Source organism: Cinclus cinclus, chromosome 3, assembly GCF_963662255.1.
Source record: "Cinclus cinclus chromosome 3, bCinCin1.1, whole genome shotgun sequence".
NCBI lineage: Eukaryota > Metazoa > Chordata > Aves > Passeriformes > Cinclidae > Cinclus > Cinclus cinclus.
The window spans coordinates 82,728,724-82,749,311 of NC_085048.1; the positions used below are offsets into that span (position 1 = coordinate 82,728,724).

At 33.5% G+C, this 20,588-nt stretch overlaps 1 protein-coding gene across 1 annotated transcript in view; it reads left to right on the plus strand.

The window, feature by feature from the left end:
- Positions 1-20,588, plus strand: part of DNAH8 (dynein axonemal heavy chain 8) — a 113,875-nt gene that overhangs the window by 38,283 nt on the left and 55,004 nt on the right. The window contains exons 29-49 of the mRNA XM_062490336.1: positions 1,018-1,122; positions 2,067-2,180; positions 2,759-2,821; positions 3,755-3,855; positions 4,753-4,890; positions 6,005-6,245; positions 7,198-7,397; positions 7,766-7,919; positions 8,012-8,175; positions 8,321-8,423; positions 8,955-9,059; positions 9,352-9,513; positions 11,332-11,556; positions 12,510-12,682; positions 14,385-14,563; positions 16,290-16,477; positions 17,324-17,410; positions 17,511-17,618; positions 18,407-18,541; positions 19,161-19,322; positions 20,151-20,397. Coding sequence (XP_062346320.1) covers positions 1,018-1,122; positions 2,067-2,180; positions 2,759-2,821; positions 3,755-3,855; positions 4,753-4,890; positions 6,005-6,245; positions 7,198-7,397; positions 7,766-7,919; positions 8,012-8,175; positions 8,321-8,423; positions 8,955-9,059; positions 9,352-9,513; positions 11,332-11,556; positions 12,510-12,682; positions 14,385-14,563; positions 16,290-16,477; positions 17,324-17,410; positions 17,511-17,618; positions 18,407-18,541; positions 19,161-19,322; positions 20,151-20,397 — 3,154 coding nt within the window. The remainder of the gene's footprint in view (positions 1-1,017; positions 1,123-2,066; positions 2,181-2,758; positions 2,822-3,754; positions 3,856-4,752; positions 4,891-6,004; positions 6,246-7,197; positions 7,398-7,765; positions 7,920-8,011; positions 8,176-8,320; positions 8,424-8,954; positions 9,060-9,351; positions 9,514-11,331; positions 11,557-12,509; positions 12,683-14,384; positions 14,564-16,289; positions 16,478-17,323; positions 17,411-17,510; positions 17,619-18,406; positions 18,542-19,160; positions 19,323-20,150; positions 20,398-20,588) is intronic.

Sequence of the window (20,588 nt, forward strand, 5' to 3'; positions counted from 1 at the left end):
AATATGAAGTATTAACATTTTTATTTATTTTTGTTGTGCTTCTGCCACTTTGCGATGAATATATAAGATACTCATCTTTCCCAAACTACTTATATTTCACATATCTCGTGAACATTTACTTCTTTCCTATGTTAATATAATGAGTTCTGTCAAGGTCAGTAGGGCTACTCATGTTAACAAGTCACCCCTAGATCCTTTTTCTCCAGGAGATGAATAACCCTAGACACCAGTGCAGGCTGGGTGAAAATCAGATTTGCAGTAAAAGAGCTAAGTTCTTTTCTGAAGTCTTTTACAAGTTGTGTTCCCAGCAGGTTGAGGGACATGATTCCCTCTGCTCTGGGATATGATGTTTATCTGGAGTGCTGTGTCCAGTGATGGGTTTCACATTACAAGAAAGATATGGACATAGTGGAGTGAGTCCAGCAAATGATGGATAAAATGTGAAAATTGACTTAATTTTAAATAATTCAGTGTGTAGGAGGGGTTTCATAAAGAAGGAGATATGCAAACAAATTGCAGATGAGAACAAACAATAAGAAAAGTTCGTTCCATTACAGATACATATGCATATATTTGACAATTCAGCAATCTTCACAAAAAAGGTTTTATAGATGATATGGCAAAACATTTATAGATAGATAATTTAGTGGGCACAATTATTCAGAGTTAGAGAAAATTTATCAGAATCTGCATTCAGGTGGACTGTCGATAATTGGAATAAAATACTATTGAGATGATAAAATTTTATATTTTCTGATATTAAATCTATAGTGTGTGTATGTGTTTTCCTAGCATTTCATCCAAGACATCTTTGAAGAAAGAGTTTTTGCTGTTGTTCCCTAGTTCTTCATTCCTCATCCTTATTTTAAAAAGAAAAGCAGCAAACTAGTTATGCCAAAAATATAAGAACGTATTTTCTTTGAAATATTTTACAAATTTGATCTATGTTTCCTCAAATGAATTTATAATATATTCCTACGTTGTTTGTTTGTTGTTTTGTTTTTTTTTTTCATCTAGGAAGCCTATGGCATTTTAAATGCATTTCAAGTGGAAGTTACAAAAGAGGAATCAGATGGTGTTGATTCAATGAGATATGCTTTTAATAAATTAAAAACCCAAGCTGTAAGTATATAAATATTATGTTATTTTCCATTTGTGGAAAAGATGTGAGTTTTTTAGGCTATAAATGAGAGTGTGCCATCCTCTCTGACTTCTCAAGCATGATATCAGTTGTGCAGTAATGTCTGTATCTTCTAATAGTATATTCATTTTTTAACTTTCATTTTTATAGATAACTTTGATATTTAAATATTACTGTAGCTTTTAGATATACGTTTAAAATCTGTAAGAGAATTCTCTTTCTGCTCTCCTTCATTTCCAGTTTTCATGTCATTCTTGTCTGATCAGGGAGTTTATTAACTTTAAGTTACATTTTTCTAAGTGCATACTCTGCCAGTGCCTTTACCCCTAAGTGGAGGATGTACATTCATTTTTATTATTTAGGACAACCTTATATCCCTCAAAAAGATCTTTATTGAGTATTTTATGTAATAGAGATGGTTAGATGGAAATATGTAAATATTTTGTTGAATTGATTAAGTTGCATCTTGCTCCACAGATTAATCACTCAGGAAAGGACTCAAGAGTACATTTTACATTTTTGTGCAGCCCTTCTCTCTACCAAATTTTGGTCAAAGAAAAAGACATTTGTTAAAGAGAAGGCTGAGCCTTACGTGAGGAAGATGACTGTTAGCTTGGGGTTTGAGGTTTTTTGGAGGGAGGAAAGAAAGAAAATAGGATCATGTTCACCCCCTTGTAATGAAACACATTCCTTTAAAGACTAATGCAAGATTGAGGTGGTTTGGTTTTTTTCCTCCTCCTTTCCTCTCAAAAACTGAACAGATAGCACCATAAAGCAAAAAAAAAAAAAAAAAAGTATTTAGCTTCAAATAATAAATGTTAAAAACTTTGAGATGTTTTATTCATAATTTTGATTTATATCTAACTCAATTATCTCTTCCTGGTTCTTACAGAAATAATATTTCTTTTGATATTTTCCATGTCAGATTGCAGTTCAAGATGAGTTGGTTGAAGTTCAGCCCAAATTTAAGAGTGATTTGCTAGAAGCAGTTGCAGTTTTTCGGGAGAATGTATCAAACTTTGAAACAGCATATGAAATGGTAAATGAATTTAGTAGTGGCAGGGAAGACTTGTACTCAGTGTTTCAATGTTTTTGGTTTTCAGGAGTTGGGTGTCAGAATTTTATTTTGCTCAGCTACTGGTATTTGATGCCATCTGTTGCTAAACAGTCATCATTGTAGATCAAACATTTCCGTATGAAGAAATAGCAGTGCACACTACTCTATAAAGAAAGAAGAGAAGCATTACAACTTGTAGTGAAATCATAATTATAAATTACAGATTAATTTAGAAACTGTAGTACATGTTGTGGCATCTTTGCACACACATCAGTGTTAAAAAGAACCACTGTCTGGATTTTGTTATTTTCAGCAAAATAAGGAAGTATGAAAAGTTAGCGTCTAATATTATAAAGTTTAATTAATGTAAGGAATTTTTAATTCCTTAAAAGTTACCTCTTTTTAGATTTACCATTGTAAGTATTGAATTACCAAGCTACATAACTTTACTGGAGTTTGACTAACAAAAATATGAATTCTGTAATTATCTGTAAATATAGAGTGGCCTTCAGTCACTTTGAGAATTAATATTCCATTTTTGTCAACTGCTTATTTGAAAGGAAGGGCCTATGGTTCCAAGCATTTCACCTCAGGAAGCCAGTAAGAGGCTGCAGATCTTTCAGGTAAGAAAGTAAACTGTTGAATTTGCAACTAAGTAATTAAATCTGCTCTTGCTTATCATAACAAGTTTACCAAATTATTATTGGGATGGTCCATGTAACATTACATTATCTATAGTTTCTCTCACTCAGTGTTTTCCTTAATGTGAAAGGATTGATTGATCTATCTGTAACCTTTCTTCACTCTTCATATTTTGTGAGCAGAAATTATCAATTTGAAGTAATAAAAGCAGTAGGATAGGGAAGAGTTAATTATGACACCTTGATAAGGGCTGAAAAGAAGCCAGGTTGAAAAGCAGTCATGTGCCAATCTTCTAATCTTTTAAAGGTCACATTTTTCATTAGATAATTGTCTTTCAACTTGTTATTTATTTGTTATGAACCTTAATTCATAAGTCCAGGAGCAGTATTTTCTCTACTTTTAATACTTCTTTTTTTTTTCTGCAAGTTATAGTAACTTGAGTAGTACTTTTGTCAGTCTAACATACAGATTCTATAAAATAAATTCTGAGTTTGTGAAAAGCACTGAGTGACTAAAGGAAGGTGCTTAATCCTTCTAATGCATCTAATATGTATTGAAAATTGAATGACTGGTTAAATTTGCTGTGTTTCCTATTTTGCCAAGAGAATGCTCTGTACTTTTGGATACTAGTTGTGAAAATCGTTCTTCTTTTCATTTTTCTGTGGTGGTCATATCCTTTGGGTAGCAATGGCTCTTTGAAAGTAATTGTGCTATTTGGCACACTGGTGGTTTTCTCCAAGCTATATGTTTGTTTAGATCAAAAGTATTTTCTTTTTTTTTTTTTTTACGTATTTTACTTCTAATAGACTTAATAAAAGTTTGAAACTGCTTAAAGATTTATTTTTAGACAATTTTAAGTAAAATCTTATAAACTTATATTTTCATTTGGTCTGTACAAAACACAACTTAATCAGGCTAACTTTGATGACCTGTGGAGAAAGTTTATCACGTACTCGTCTGGTGAACGGCTGTTTGGATTGCCTGTCACAGAGTATGACATTTTGCATAGAGTCAGGTAACTGTGAAAATATGTCTGCCTTAAGTATGTTATCAAGTATGTTAGAAAGTCTTAGGCTTACACCAAAGGCAGAGAAATTACAATATAAAAGTTTTCCATTGCCTTGAATTAAATAAATAAATAAGTAGATAAATAGATAAAACTTTAAGAGTTCTAATGAATTTGTTGATTAAAAATAGCAATTCTTTATTTTTGTAGCAGGATGATACCAAATGATTTGACTGTGTATAAACACTATATAGAGGAGCAGTCTGCCCTGTCTAGACACAAATAGAAACCAAAAAAAATATATTTATATATTAGAATATGGTAGAAAGTGAAGAAGAAAATGTAAGGAATAGTCATTCTATTGTGATATAAGAAGAATTTAACTACAGCTTTTATGAAAGTCTGAATTTTTTGACAACTGTACAAATGATGGTCAGATTCCAAAGTTTTTGCACAAGCTATTTCAATAGTTTGATGATGATGCACACCAGAGGAGGATCTCACTGTTTCTGTCTGGTTTTAGATCAGAGTTTTAGTTCAGATTCAGAGAGTGCTTCTAAATAAATTGACAGTTTCTGTCCACCTGCTATGCTCTCCTTTGCACTGCAGAGCCAGCTCAGGGCATATAACCTAGGTTTCCTATGGACTAATGGAGGTTTTAGATAACTGTGCAAAAGCAAAAGTTCCTTCAGATATGTTTAGTGTGCATGTTAGGTCCTTTGCATCAACCATCTGCTCTTTTGTGTGGATTCTTTTTCATGAAGTATTCTTTTCTACATTAATAAACATACTCTAATTATCCACCTCTATTTTTGTATTCTTATTTCATATATCATGTATTTGAATATTGTGAGATATCCAGAGAGCTGATTGAAATTATTGGCATACTGCTTCCTTTTTTCCCAGGAAGGAGTTAGGACTGCTTCAGAAATTGTATGGATTATATGATACTGTAATAAGTACTATCAATGGTTATTATGACATACTTTGGACAGAGATAGATATTGAAAAAATCACTACTGAACTTACAGATTATCAAGCCAGGTATGTTTAACATATGAATAGTAATGGTGTTAAATGCACTAAGATTTAGGTGAGTTCAGCAAAGCTATTGATATATTCATCAAAACCTCCATGAATAAGGTTTAACGTAAGCAATAAGATTATTCAAGAAGGAATAACACCACACTTCTAGTTAAGTAGCCTTTTACCCTGTAGTTTTGATAGCTGAAGGGCATACGATCAGTTGAAGTGCTGATCTCATTAGCTAAACTAAGGCTAGGAGAACTGAAATTGTATTTGTAAAAGCTAAGCTCTTCAACTGGGATGATTATCCCATTGATTTTAAGTTTTGCATACAAGAATAACAGACGCAAAATTCTTTCTCCCTCAGAGAAAGGCAGGTGTTAAACATCCAGTTTGACATCAAGTGGGGAGCTAACCAACATGAACATACTGACAACTACCTAGCACTGATATAGCTCTAAGCCACACACATGCTGCTGTATTGTTCCTGATGACTGGGAATATGAAATCATATCAGTGGGAGGTAGAGAAATAAGTGATAAAGGATGCAAAGCCAAGGATTTATTGTTTTTCCTGATAAGGATATACTTTACCATTTGCAGTAGGGAATTATTCTGGTAGATCACCTGCTCGGTTCTTGGTGTGTTGACTCTTTAAAAGTGAGGTCAAAGAGGTGGATATTTATTTAACTATTCTCAGGCTTTCTTTCAGCAGTCATTTTTATCTCATTTTCGTGTCTGCCTCTGAATTGGTCTGTTAATAAGTGCCATGTGTATTAAATTGAAGTAAATATTATATTTATATGAATATTTCATATGTGATATTTAGTTCAGATAATTCTTTGTTTTTTCTTTTCCAATAGTTTCTGATGATAAGCAGGAGATAACTATGTTTTAATGGAAACGACAGTATTTTTTAATTTTTTGCAGGGAAAATATCAGTGCTTGAGACTATTAAATATTATGATTTTAAGTAGGGCATTTGTATTAGTTTTTCCTAAACAGGTAGGCTAGCTGACATAGAAAATGTTGACCTTAATACAATCCACTTCGTATCTCCTTGTTTAAACTCTTGTTTAATTAATTCTATTTTGACAGAAGGGGCATTTACTACTGTATCACTTTAACTGCAGGTGCCGTAGACTACCTAAAGGCCTTCACCACTGGCAAGCATTTTCAGATCTCAAGAAAAGAATTGAGGATTTTATTGAATGTTGTTCTTTGCTGGAAATGATGTCTGACAAAGCAATGAAGCAAAGACATTGGGATCGTATTTCTGAAACAACAGGACATCACTTTGATGTAGAATCTGAGACCTTTTGCCTTCGAAACATCATGGAAGCACCAATTCTTAAAAATAAAGAAGATATTGAGGTATGTACACATGTTTTTGTCCTCCTTGTTCATTTTATATTGTCAGCAAAAATAACGTGATTGAGTATAAAACTGTTACTCTCTGTAAAAATAATTACTTGATTAAAGTCCTTGAATCTCACTCAGATCACATTGGTTTACAAAAACCTATTTTATTTAGAAACTCTTATCTATGTGAGCAAATACAGAGGTAGCAGCTGGAATCTATGGCCACTTATTTTCAGATAATTTCTTCACATTCTTCCTGCCGTTATTTTTTATTATTTTCTTAGCTCTTTTTAAGCAGGAAAAAAAATCCCTAAACAAAACCTTAAATGGTGATCATATCTATTTTTTTAGCTTTGTTGTTGCTTTGTATTTTTGTAGATAAATCAGAAATTTTAGATGAGAAAATCATGCTTAATAATATTCAATATTAAGACTTTTTCTAGATTATTATGTCTTCCTTTAAACCACACAATTTAGAAAAAAACCCTCATACAACTTGTGAAAACTCAGTGGAGTTTCCATGTTTCATATGGTAAATACACATGCAAAAAACTTATCTTTAATTGATTTATATGGAAGCATTCCAAGGTGATCTGCTTAATTTTGAATTAAGCTCTGATTTGAACAGAATGTTGGACTTGGCCTTTACAATTTAAACTATTCTTAGATTCTGTGATTCTATAAACTGAAGTGTGGTAAGGGTCAGAGTTCATCCAGTGATGGGTCTAACCACTACCCCTAATCAGCCTTTCGAAATCATGATCCAAAATCTTTTTTACACAGAAATAGCAAAATGTGAAGCCACATAAGTATATATCCATCCATTTCCAAAAATGCTTTTGTCAGTTATCCATACATTTGTAGTGTGATATCTGCACTTTCAATATTCTATGACTGGATGTGCAGTATCAGGAAATTCATTTCACAAGATTGGAGAGTCTAAAAAGTGGTTCTTTCTTTGCAGGATATATGCATATCTGCTATGAAGGAAAAGGATATAGAAGCCAAACTGTCTCAAGTAGCTGAAACCTGGGGAGCTCAAAATCTGAGCTTTGCACAGTTCAAAGCAAGAGGAGAGTTACTGTTAAAGGGAATTGAATCAGCAGAAATTATGATATTGATGGAGGACAGTTTAATGGTTCTGGATTCTCTACTGTCCAATAGGTACTTGGCATTCTTAATGTATGGCATTTTCAGAAATACACTGGGATAGTAACAGTGCTATTATTGAGCTAAATTAGCAGTAAATTTGAATTAAATGTACTTTAATGAAACAAAGTATTACAAGGCCTAATTAAAAGCACCTGTATGAGAAAGACTTCCATGTGCATTCAACCAAGACAACTTTCATCTCAATATACCTGAATGTAACCAACCTGCTAAAATATTTCTATAATGGTGTTCTTGTTCTAAGTGAAAGAAGAGTTAGTTTGTTCTGGGTTTGGGGGATTTTTCACCATAGCCAAATACAGCTATTATCTTATAATAGCTTTATTTAGAATTAAATAGTTTGCGTTCCTCTCCACTTTTAGATATAATATGGCATTTAAAAAGCAAATTCAGAGCTGGGTTTCTAAACTAAGCAACTCCTCACACATAATTGAAGAATGGCTGGTTGTGCAGAATCTCTGGATTTATCTTGAAGCTGTTTTTGTAGCAGGAGATATTGCAAAAGAGTTACCCCAGGTAAACTTTATAATGCTCTCCTAATACTGTATACTGAAATCTTTCTGTGCAATAATTCTCAACAGATTATGCTTTGGTTTTCCTATATGTAGGAAGCAAAGCGTTTTCAGAATATTGACAAATCATGGGTAAAAATAATGCAACGAGCTCATGAAAACACAAATGTAATTGCCTGCTGTGTTGGAGATGATACTATGGAGCAACTTCTCCCTTACCTACGTGAACAGTTGGAAGTATGTCAGAAATCACTTACAGGGTATGAATTGTTTGACTTTTATTGCTTTCCTATATTTTAAATAGTTTTTATGAATCACTAATTGTATTTCAGACTTACTTAAACCCTTATATAGAAAACATTACCGCCTGAAGTAGTTTAATAAAAATCTTGTTCAATTTTAAAGGTATTTAGAGAAGAAAAGACTGCTGTTTCCAAGATTTTTTTTTATTTCTGATCCTGCACTTGTTGAAATTCTTGGACAAGCAAGTGATTCTCATACAATCCAGGTATGAACTTAATGATTTTTTTTCTACTTATATTAAAAAACTTAGAAAACAGAGGAACACTTAATAAAATGAGATGCAAACATTTTCATTTTGTTTCTTGCTCTCCATTCTTTAAGAAAATATGAAATGGATACCTGTAATTCAAAACCATCTTCAGAATTCAGAGCACCAGAACATGGTTTGATCAATTGATTTACTTGTGGTTTCTTTCCCAACTAAACTAATAAAAGGAACCTGTGAGGCTTTCCTACCTTGCATATTGCAAAATTCTTCCAGCTAGTCTGGATTGTTTCTGAGGGTTAATTGAGATAAGCTGGTTGATCTCTGCTAGATCATCTCTGGAAACTGTACAAGTACAGTAGACAGAGATAAAATTCTACACAACCATTTCTGTAATTGCTACCTACAGATGGCCAGAAATCCATTTTTAGGTTCACATGAATTTTGCAGGATAACCTTATTTAAGATTTCTTTTTTCTGTTTGCGGTTGCCGAATATTTACACTGAATAACTCCTGAATTATCCTTACAGCCACATCTGACTTCCATATCTGACAACATAAATGAAGTAGAGTTTCACCCAAAGGATTATGATCGCATACTGGCAGTCATATCAAGAGAAGGAGAAAAAATTCCAGTAATTATCTAATTATTTTTTTTCTAGAAACATTAGTATATAAATAACTTTATTATTGAACATATAAGATGTATTAAGGTGAATCATTGTTAATTACAAATAAATATTTCAAGGATTGTTGTTAACAAGACTTGAATATGTCTTCATTAAATAAATTGTTTTGATATTAATTGAAGTAAAATCTGTAGCTATCATGAATAGAAATTTAGTAACTATGTAGTAACTCATATTCTTAAACAGGAGGTTGGTAAATATGTTCTATTTTGTACATTTATTTTCATTAATTTTTCAGTTGGACACTCCAGTGCTTGCAAAAGGACCAGTAGAAATTTGGTTGAAGATTTTACTGCAAATGCAGCAGAAGTCATTGCATGGCATAATTAGGGCAGCATTTTACCAAATTAGTGACCCAGGATATCAGTTGTTGAATTTTCTTAATCAATTCCCAGCCCAGGTAAGAATATGAGGTGTGGACGTGTGCATGCAGTCTGGGTTGTATCTGGGAGCAGGTGGGAGGTAAAGAGCATGTGGGATTGCCTTTATGAGGAAATTTTCATAGAGGAAACAAGGGGAAAGATCTGTTCAGTAGAAGGTAATCCTAAATCACTTTGATTTTTATACCCAGTATATAGCATAATATTTTTCTTACCATCTGCTTTAGTTTTGTTTCTACTCTTGGAGAATGTAAGTAGAGCTTATATTTTTTGTAATGGTATTTGAATCCTTTTCTGCTGCAAATAAAATTGCACGTGCAGACTGATTTCTCTCATAATTTAAGATTGCAAGAGCTAGGATTATGAATGTTTTTCTCATAATTTACAAGATTTACCTTATAGTTCATGTATTTGTCACTGCGCTAATGCAGTACAAGGCCATGTTGAAGGATTCTAGAAACTCCTCCATCTTACTGATAATTCATAAATTTCATTAAAAATTAATTAATTGTTTCCCATCCTGTATGAATTCTGAATTCTGGTAATTTGCTGACTGGTACAGTGCTGGGTGTAATTTTAAATGAAAATTCTGCAGATATTAAAACTGGCCTGTATGTTGCTATTTTTTAAAAATCAATACATTTAAATATTTAGTAGAATTATCCTAAAGCTGTATTTATGGTCTAATTTGGTATTGTCTCAGCAGTGTTTATTTGAAAATTTTCACTACCTTAAAGAAATAAGGACTGTCTTGTTTCATGTTAGACATTTTGATGTGGCTTTACTACCATCTGCAAAGATCTTTTCTCACATCTTGCTGAGTTCTTAGGTTCAAGAAATTGTTTGTGTTGGAAGGGTTTGGCCAAGGAATTTTTACAAAGAAAAGCTGTGTTACAGAAGAGAGAGGAAGTTGGGCAAAATACTGACAAATGAAATGTTTTCTTCAAACTACCTTTTTCCCAACTCAGAAGCTGCTGTTACAGATAGCATAAAATAGTCACATCCAAATATTTATTTTATTTCTTTTTTGTTTTCCTTTGATTAATTGGCCATTCTAAAATTATTTCTTTAGACTCTAACTATGATAGCTCACCATTTAAAATCATCAGGCTATCTTCTAATACACAAACTCTGTAACCATGAGCTCACTATAGGCATAGGAAGCCAGAAAAAATAGAGATGTTGAGTAAAATTTTTAGGGCTTGGTGCTTTGTGAATATTGAAATGTGGGTAATAAAGGTAATAAAGGGATATAGTGCTTGTCTGTAATTTTTTTGTTCTGGGTATTGTAAATCAAAACCAATCTGAGACAGTAATTTATGTGCCATATCCTAAAAATCTCTAGATTTATTTGGAAGGAAAATAATTTGTAGTTCAGTGTGCTCTAGGCTGTACTCCAGGCGTGACAGAATCTTAGAGGGCAGGCCATCCCATGGTCAGTGAAAATTCACAACAATTTAATGTTCTTTAATTAGTTACAAATTGGCAGTGGCAAATCTTCAGAAGAACTGGCTCTCCTGCCAGAGCCAGTTTAGGTTTGTATTACAGGAGTCCTCTAAAGGATTAGAAGGGAAAATGACACTAGTACTTAGTTTGAGTGTATCTCACTGTGTGACAAATTTTTGTACAATTTTTAAATGCTTTCTCAGCAGGTTGTACAGCAGAGCCAATTGATTTTGGCATGGTGTCCTGGTGAGATAGATTCATGTTGGATATAGTGATATTTTGAAACTGTCTACACCATAATTTATTGTTCCTATTACAATTAAACCTTCTGTAACACAGCTAGAGTTCAACAAGTGATTAGTTTGTGTATTTTTCATGTATTACATTTTTAGGTTGGGTTACTGGGAATTCAAATATTGTGGACACGTGATGGAGAAGAAGCTCTATGCAATGCTAAGGATGACAGAAAAATCATGGATGTAACCAATGCTAGATTTCTGGATATTCTGAATACACTGATTGGCCAGACCACACAGGATCTTTCCAAGTTTGAGAGAGTGAAATTTGAAACACTTATTACCATTCATGTGCATCAGCGTGATATTTTTGATGATTTGGTACAGTATATATTTTTTTCTGACAACTAAATGCACTTTCTATCATAATACTCTTTCTTATATGTGGTAGCTACACTTACATATATATGCATGTGTAAGAGAAATATGTCCATAATCTCACCACAGTAAAAATAATATCATTTTGCTTAAACTAGAATAACATTAATTAGTTCTGTAAACTAAACGTTTTTGCCAAATATTTACTCTTTTCTTAGAATATTTAAATTTTTTATGTCATCCTATAGATGTTTTTTTGGAAGACAAAACAAAGTATTTCCTTCCTTTGAAAAGCAGTTGTACTACTCTTACTTGCATAACTTTGGAACCTGAGACTGCTGAGGGTGTTGTAACTGCAAGATCATCTCCTCATGACTTTACAGAATCTCACTTGTCACATGGCTTCACGTTCCTAGGGAGACTACAGAGAACACAAACAAACAAAAAGCCCACTAAAATCAGCAGATAGTCACAATCCTGCACTTGAACTTCTGAGACTGTGCTAAATTTTTACCGTTCCTTTATTCTTTGGGGAATGGCATCCTTCAACACTGTCCCTCACATATTTCCAGAGGCTTTTTAGATTATACAGCGTTTGCTTCTCTGCCTCAGTCACATCCTTCCCTTACCATGCCCTTTGTTGCAATATGTTTGGTGGACTTAGCAGTGTTCTATTTGCATTTCTCACTTGGAAAGTGGACTGCCCTACCAAAGCAGTTTAAGATTTATTTGATAACAGAGATGTTGGGATGATTGGGTTAAGCAATCAGGACATTTTTCAATATCAGTTTAGCATACATCTGAACTTGTTATGTCATGCTTATTGTATACTTACACAGGAACTTTAATCTGAAAAATCACTCATTATTCACATAAAAATAAGCACTTTATCAGAGCTGGTAAAGGCAGTAAGTGTAGCTGATCTGTTATAACACATACTTTTACTTTCTTTTAAGGTAAAAATGAACATCAAAACACCGACTGATTTTGAGTGGTTAAAGCAGTCCAGATTCTACTATAAAGAGGATTATGATCATGTCATCGTAGCAATTACAGATGTTGATTTTATTTACCAGAATGAATTTCTGGGTTGCACTGATCGTCTGGTTATAACACCTCTTACAGACAGGTTAGAAAAGCAATTTTAGATAAGGAGTACTTTTAATATCTATAGTGTTTATTTAACATTTGTCTTTAAAGAGATCCAATCTGAGTTAAGTCCTGTGTGGGCTAGATCATTCATGAAAACATTCTCATGTATTTGCTTAATATACTCTTGTAGTATACTTTTAGTTTACTCTATCCTTTTAGAAAAAGTAAAATAGAGTCTCAGTAATCCCTACACTTACTAGTTCCTTTATCACTGCCCAGTCTTAAAAAGAACATTTAAAAACATAAATACATTGTTTTAAGGTTATATAGTAACATACAGTTTAGCAATATACTGAAGAGAAGATTAGGTCAAATATTCAAAATTTTGTAGTAAGAGATTATCTTAAGATTCTGTGGCTTCTTTGAAGAGCTGTATGCACTCACCCTCCTTCTGTAGCCAAGCAAGAAAATGGTCATTTTACTTCAAATGATGCTTAACAAAGAACTATATTTTTTTTTTCCTCTTGGGAACTTCTTTTCTTCTTTCCTTGTCCAAGTTCTTTACCATTCGATCCTTTCTTGAGATGACTTTTAACCAAATGAGAAAATAGAAGACCAAGAGATACTTTACATGCAAAAAGATCCCCTCAAGAAACAAAACCAACTTCTAACCTTCAATCATTTACTTTGGTATATATGTGGTGTATGTGCTTCTATGATTTTTAAATACTTTTATTTCTCCAGGAGAAGTAGAGCTGCAATTGTGATGATATGGAAAGTTCCGTAGATTTCTGCAGTGAAGTGTACTGCCCTCAGCAACTGAGTATTTTTGATGCAAAATTGTTAAACTCTACCCCAAAATTGATTGAAGTAGAACAGCAGAGGGAAAGGATTGCTGTCACTTCAGAGTTTCTTGTTGTACAGAAAGCAGGAAAGTTCCTGCCGTTGCAAGTTTGGCATAATCAATTACAGTGATTGAAACTAAATTGAGGAACCAGTTAGATATAAAACTGTGTTCGATTATGGATTAAAACCAGAAACATTTCCGTTAGAATGTTTCCAAACTATGTTGATTTGACAGTGAAGATACCCCATTGCTTAATTCCTTTAGCATTATTCTTCCATACCTTGTCATGAATGAAAATCATAGCTAAGACTTGCATATAAGCAGAACGACAGTCTAGATCTTTTAAGACTTAAAAAGGGGGTAAAGCTTAGGGTTCTTTTTTTCCTAGAATTTTAACTATTTCTGACCCATAACGGTGGAAGAGACCATTCATATATCATTCTTTACAATTCAGGATTTAGTCAAAGGTAACATAAATAAATGTATACAGGTTAGGATGCTGCAAAACATGATTGCATAGCAGAATTCAACAGGAGAATGTGCTCTTTATAGCTGCCAGAAAAGTTAATGACAAATACCTTTATGGGTATAAAAGTTTATGGGATGTTCACTGAGTTTTTAGTTTGTTAACACCAGTGTTTGTTTTATTTTTTGCTGTTTATTTGATTTGCTGGGGGGTCTTTTTCTTATATGAATAACATTTAAATGTTATATTTTGTGCCCTTTACCTCTCTGAACTTCTTGCACTGAAATACGTGGAATTGCTTTATGAAGACTTAGCATTTCAACATAGGGGCTGTAGAATCTATTGCATAACTTGATCTGTATTTTATATATAAGCACTTATATCTTTAATATCATTTAATGGAGTGACATCAATTAATATTTGTAGGTGCTATATAACTTTAGCGCAAGCTTTGGGAATGAACATGGGAGGAGCTCCAGCGGGACCAGCTGGAACTGGTAAAACAGAAACAACAAAAGACATGGGAAAGGCTCTTGGAAAATATGTAGTAGTCTTTAACTGCTCTGATCAAATGGACTTCAGAGGTTTAGGCAGGATTTTCAAAGGTAAGATTTCTTCCTGTAGGATAGAAGAGACTTCCACAGGTCATTTAGCAGGTGCAGGTAGAGCAGGGTGCTCACTCAGTACCTTATTTGTCTTGGGTTTTGACTGTCTCTAGGGATGGATGTTCTGCAACACCTGTGCTCATGTGTTTTGATTGTTCTCATTATCACATTTTTTTTACCTCCTCGGGCTTGGAATCTTCCACATTGAAACACGTGTCCATTGTCTTTTCTTCTTCTGAATCTCTGAAACAAGCCTGACTCCAGTTTCTCAGTGCCTCCTATTATCTAGTTGTCAACTGCAACAGGCTTTTCCCTTTGCTGTCTCTTCAGGCTCAACAAATGCTGTTCTCTCCACCATTCCCTCTGTGTCATGTCCTCCCTCCCTTGACCATCACAGCAGCCACTTGGTGCTCTCATGCAAATACATCAGTGCCTCTCCCCTACTGGGAAACCCCCAAGTGAGGGTGGTATTCCAGCTGCTCTCTCACAAGTGTGGAGCAGAGGTGAACAGTGATACCCTCACCCTACAGGCCATGCTCTTGCCCAGTATGTAGCTGACTTCCCTTGCTACAAGGGCATAGTTCTGATTCATGTTTAATTAGTTGTTATATGGAGCAGCAGGTCGTTGTCTGCAAATCTGCCTTGCAACCCAGCCAGCACAGAGCTTGTACTGCTGCATGGGGTTATTCTGGTCTAAGTAAGGGACTTGAACTTCATGAGATTCCTGTCAGCTCATTTTTCAGAATAATGGTATTGTATGTATTGGGAAGCAAGAGGAATAAAAGTGGCTAAAGCTATGGGTTTATAAACATGTTGCCCATTTGAAAGTCATTAAAATTTTAGAAAATCTTTGAGTGACACAATTCATGACAGAATGTCTTTAAAGTGATTTAGCCTTAACTGTGCAACACAGATAAACCCTGAATAACTTGCATAAATTATTCAAAATTATATAGCAAGCTTCCAGTATATGTGAAAGGAAAACATGGCTTGCTGGTACTTCAATATCATTTATAATATCATTTGGGAAAAAAATCCTCTTAGAAACTGTCTTATAGAACATTGTGAAAGGAAAAACTATTCTCTTAGGTGCTGCTACATACATGTTAATTTTCCAAAAGAAATTAGGCAACTATGAAAATAATTCTGTACAAAAAATATTCTTGTTATTAATATAGTACTTCTAGATTTCTCTTTTCATTTATTTTTCTTTCTCTGGGTTTCTCTCTTTCTTTCATAGACATATCCACACTTTGAATGTTTTTAATATCCTGTAATATTGCATGAGAAACTTTTTTAGTGGGGACTTAAAATGGTAAAAAACAGTGACACTTTTAGTGACATTTAGGACTAGTGTTTTGTAATTCTAAGTCAGTTACTATTTTTTAGACTAATAATACAGCTTTTTGCAAATAATTAAATGGTGCTCTACAATAAAAGGCTACATTCACAGAATGATCTATAAAAAATATTTACCAAATGTCCAAAATTATCAAAATATTTTTCAGACTTTCATTCACTTTTAAGCAGTGTGGATAAATCAACTAGTATTAATTCAGACAGTTATGAAGCAGTCAATTGGATTGGAGGAAGATAGGCCTTGACCACAGGGCAATAAATAAAGCTAATACGATTTAATTACTTGCAGGAAAAGTAATTAGGTTCAGCTATTCAAATACACATGAAGGACAAGAGATAATTTTTTTTTTTTCTGTCCCTGTCTTAGGTCTTGCACAGTCTGGATCTTGGGGATGTTTTGATGAATTCAATAGAATTGAGTTACCTGTCTTGTCAGTAGCAGCACAGCAAATCTATATTATTTTAACAGCAAGAAAAGAAAAAAAAAAGCAGTTCATTTTTTCTGATGGCGATTGTGTAGATTTAAATCCAGAGTTTGGAATTTTCCTAACTATGGTGAGTGTAGTAATAATTTCAAAGAAGTGACAAATTATACTACATAGAGGTTAAGTGACAAGGTGAAAATAACTGGGTTTTTTTAATAAAATAATGTCACTATAGAGAATTAGATTAAAGTGCACTATATATATATATATATAAAAAAATATGATTATTTGTGAATGGCATGCCTTCATTTTATTATTATTGAAAGTGTTCATAATTATGTCCTTTCATTGCTGTATTGCTATTCACCATGCAGACCAAGAATTTGACCAAACTTGCAGAATTCCCTGTGTGGACTGAAACACTAATATGCTTTACTACCATATTTTTAATAATGATAATGACAATGTATTAATAATTCATGATTGTTTTAATAATATTAACATAGTAGTAGTTTAATAGAATTAATATTTTAACAGTATTAATGAGAAAGATACTGTAAGTTGAGGGGAGAAAAAGAACATTCACTTAAAGAAGGAGATATAAGAAAGATATTTTTCAGGGATACAGGTCTTGAGTAATTGGTACCTATATGGATATGTAAAAGTTCTTTGATCTCCCGTAATATTAACTTCTAGGATATGCTGTCTTGTTGCCATAGGATTCTTGAGGCTCCATAGAACTATTTCCTGTAATTTCATGTGCAGGAAATTTTAAAGTGTATGTATCCTAATGCCAAGGCAGATGGCAGTCCAAGATTACTTTATGGGATATTAAAATTACAATAATTGATAGGTAAGACTTCTAACTCCAAACTGCTCTAAGTATTTATAGATGTATTTATTTTCATTGAACAATAAAAAGGAGGGAAGTTTGACTATTGCACATAATAACGGTGCATTATGTTTTCTTATTTAGAATCCTGGATATGCTGGACGTCAAGAACTTCCAGAAAATCTCAAAATTCAGTTTAGAACTGTTGCAATGATGGTTCCAGATAGACAGGTATAATTCCTGACTGAACTGAAAGGAAAAATTGTATTTTAATTTGTTGACCACTCTTCAGGAGAAACTAATGGAATTCCTACAAATATTTGTATTCCAGATAATTATAAGGGTTAAACTTGCAAGTTATGGATTTATTGATAATGTGGTCTTGGCTAAGAAATTCTTTGTCCTTTATAAACTTTGTGAGGAGCAGCTTACTAAGCAGGTAATGCTATATATTCCCTCTGTCTTTGATTTTACATAGTAAAACCTCCTACTTTTTGGGTTATACTGATTGTTTCTGAAACATCACTTCTATGCCTTTTACAAAACATTGAAGTACTTTAAATGTAATTTAAACAAATATCTCTACACAATTTCTGACTAAATCTCTGCATTAATTCACGAACATGTAGTTCTGCATGCACCTTTTTTTGTTAAAAATTATGCTCCTTAGTTAGTTGCAAGTGCGTGAGGTTCTCTGCCTAAACATGTTAGTCAGAAAAAAATTATCCCAGTCATATAATTTTTTTGGTTAAGAATTATCTAGGGCTAGGGTAAGTGGTTGGAAAGTGGAAACTGGAAACCACAGGAGAAAAGTCTAGTTTATTTTAAATTGTTCATGTCCCTGTAGCACTGCCTTGATCTGAAGTCTGTGCTTTTATATGCCTTAGTTGGAAAGACATGGTCTAGAATGGAACTATTAGTTTTTTAGAACCCTGATATTCAGAGCTATATTTTTTTTTCTGTATGACATGATAAATTGTGAAATCAATTAAATTTAAATTAGGAAAGAAAAACCTTATAGCACACACACGTCTTCCTGAAGACAACTTTATTAGCCTTCATTTATTTGAACAGAATAATCCCTTAACAACAGCAGCAATTCCTATTTTAGCTACATTTTCCAGGCAGGACGACTGTACTATACAATATGCACACAAAATTTGATATATTGATGAAATAAAGCTAGAGAACTTGTTACTGATACATAAGTCTTCTTCCACTCTCTAGGTCCATTATGACTTTGGTCTGAGGAATATCCTTTCAGTACTGAGGACTCTTGGAGCTCAAAAGAGAGCCAGGCCAACTGAAAGTGAATTGAGTATTGTCATGAGAGGGTTAAGAGATATGAATCTTTCTAAGCTGGTAAGAATCTAATTTAATATTTTAGCACCACATAGAAACAAGCCTAGTAGATATTTAATGGGTTTTGTATGAGATCAGAAAAAAATCTCAAACATTCTTTTCTTTAAAAATTGAAACATGATAACCTTCATATTATCATCAAACAACATAGCGAGTTTATTAGACTTGTAAAGAGTGTTCATTATGCAAAAGTTCCAATTGATTAATAGTGGCTTACCTCTGCATGTGACTTTCCATGTCCTGACTTGTGCACAGACTGATCACTGTACCATAAATAAGTTGAATAATGAATATCCACTAAATCCGACTTGTAAAGATTTCTTTCCAAACAGGATGTTCTTTCCAATATATGTTGCAAGTGGTTTACAAATAAATTCTATAAGTAGACTCCAGTGTCTACTCACTGGGGAATTTCTTTCAATTCTGAATTACCCTTTTGCATGGCTTGTGGATGACATTTTCAAAATGCTATTTTTGTAGCAAGCTCTCCTGTTAGCTGTCTGTAAGCATCTGTATCTAGAAAGTATGTTATTACTGCTAATACTTTCAAAACAGAGAACTGGGAAATATTCTTTGGATTGCCATTCTTTAAACATTTAATAACATTTTTTTGTTTCAGATAGATGAAGATGAACCTTTGTTTCTCAGTCTTATCAATGATCTCTTCCCGGGGTTGCAGTTGGACAGCAGTACCTATGATGAGCTCCAGGCTGCAGTAGCTCATCAGGTTGAAGAGGCAGGATTGGTTAACCATCCACCATGGAATCTTAAGCTTGTTCAGGTAAAACTTTTTTCCTAAAATGTTCTTCACAATCAGGAGTCAGAACAATGTGTTAGTGGCTGGACCACTGTCTTACACAAGAACCTGCACATCGAATATGGGAAAAAACTGAAGGTCATGTGTGCAGCATACTAAGGAAGACCAATGCAAGGGCCTTGGGCTGTGGTGCCTGTAGATCTTCATCCTGGACTGATATAAGCCTTTGTTCAGCTTGCAGAGGAAGAGCTGTGTATGCTTCATCTTACAGGATTTTGGCACCCAGGAAGACTACCACTGCTTCGTGCCATTCAGTTCATCCATACTTGTATAGGCAGACTGACATTTCCGCAGCAAACCTAATGCTAATATTAAAAGACAAATAGAAAATTCAGTAGAGAACTCTCCTGAAACTAAACCCATACACAGTTCTGGAGAAAGTGCTATGTTTTTTTCATATACTCGGGTATTTCAGCACTGTAGTAATTAATCAAACTTCTGTAGCATCAATGTTTTGCTACTATTAATTTTTCCTTTGAGTAATACAGAAAACCCCTTTGCAAATCTTGTAAAACTATTTTCAATTGATTAAAAAATTTAGTTAAGATTTAGTTCTGTGAACCGTTTGTAGTAAACTTGCTTAGTGCTAAAAAGATTAGGAATTGAAGATATGTACTCTTCCACAAAACACTAAAATTCAGCAAGTGCATGCTAATTTCAATCCTGAGCATATAAATTTTATGTCTAATACATCTTAATTGCACTAAGTGCAAGCAAAAATCTTTCTAAAGCATGTATTTACTTTTACTTTGATTTTTTAATTGAAATATTTTCTTTTGATTTTATTAATAGCTGTATGAAACTAATCTAGTACGTCATGGGTTGATGACACTTGGACCTAGTGGATCTGGAAAAACGATGGTCATAACTATATTAATGAAAGCACTCACAGAATGTGGCCAACCTCATAAGGAAATGCGCATGAACCCCAAAGCTATTACTGCTCCTCAAATGTTTGGAAAACTAGATGCTGCAACTAATGACTGGACAGATGGCATCTTTTCTACTCTGTGGAGGAAAACACTGAAAACCAAAAAGGGTATGTAAATACTTCTCATTTGGTATCATAAAAATGTATCCTGATTGATATTACACCTCTTAAGAAAGGAGACCAGTTAAAAGATTTATTATTTCAATAGTATATCTACATTTAAAAAAAATATCGTTTGCTTGCCACTTCAGTTCTACAATGTAGATGTGTTACTTGGAAGGTGATAAATCTAAGTTAGA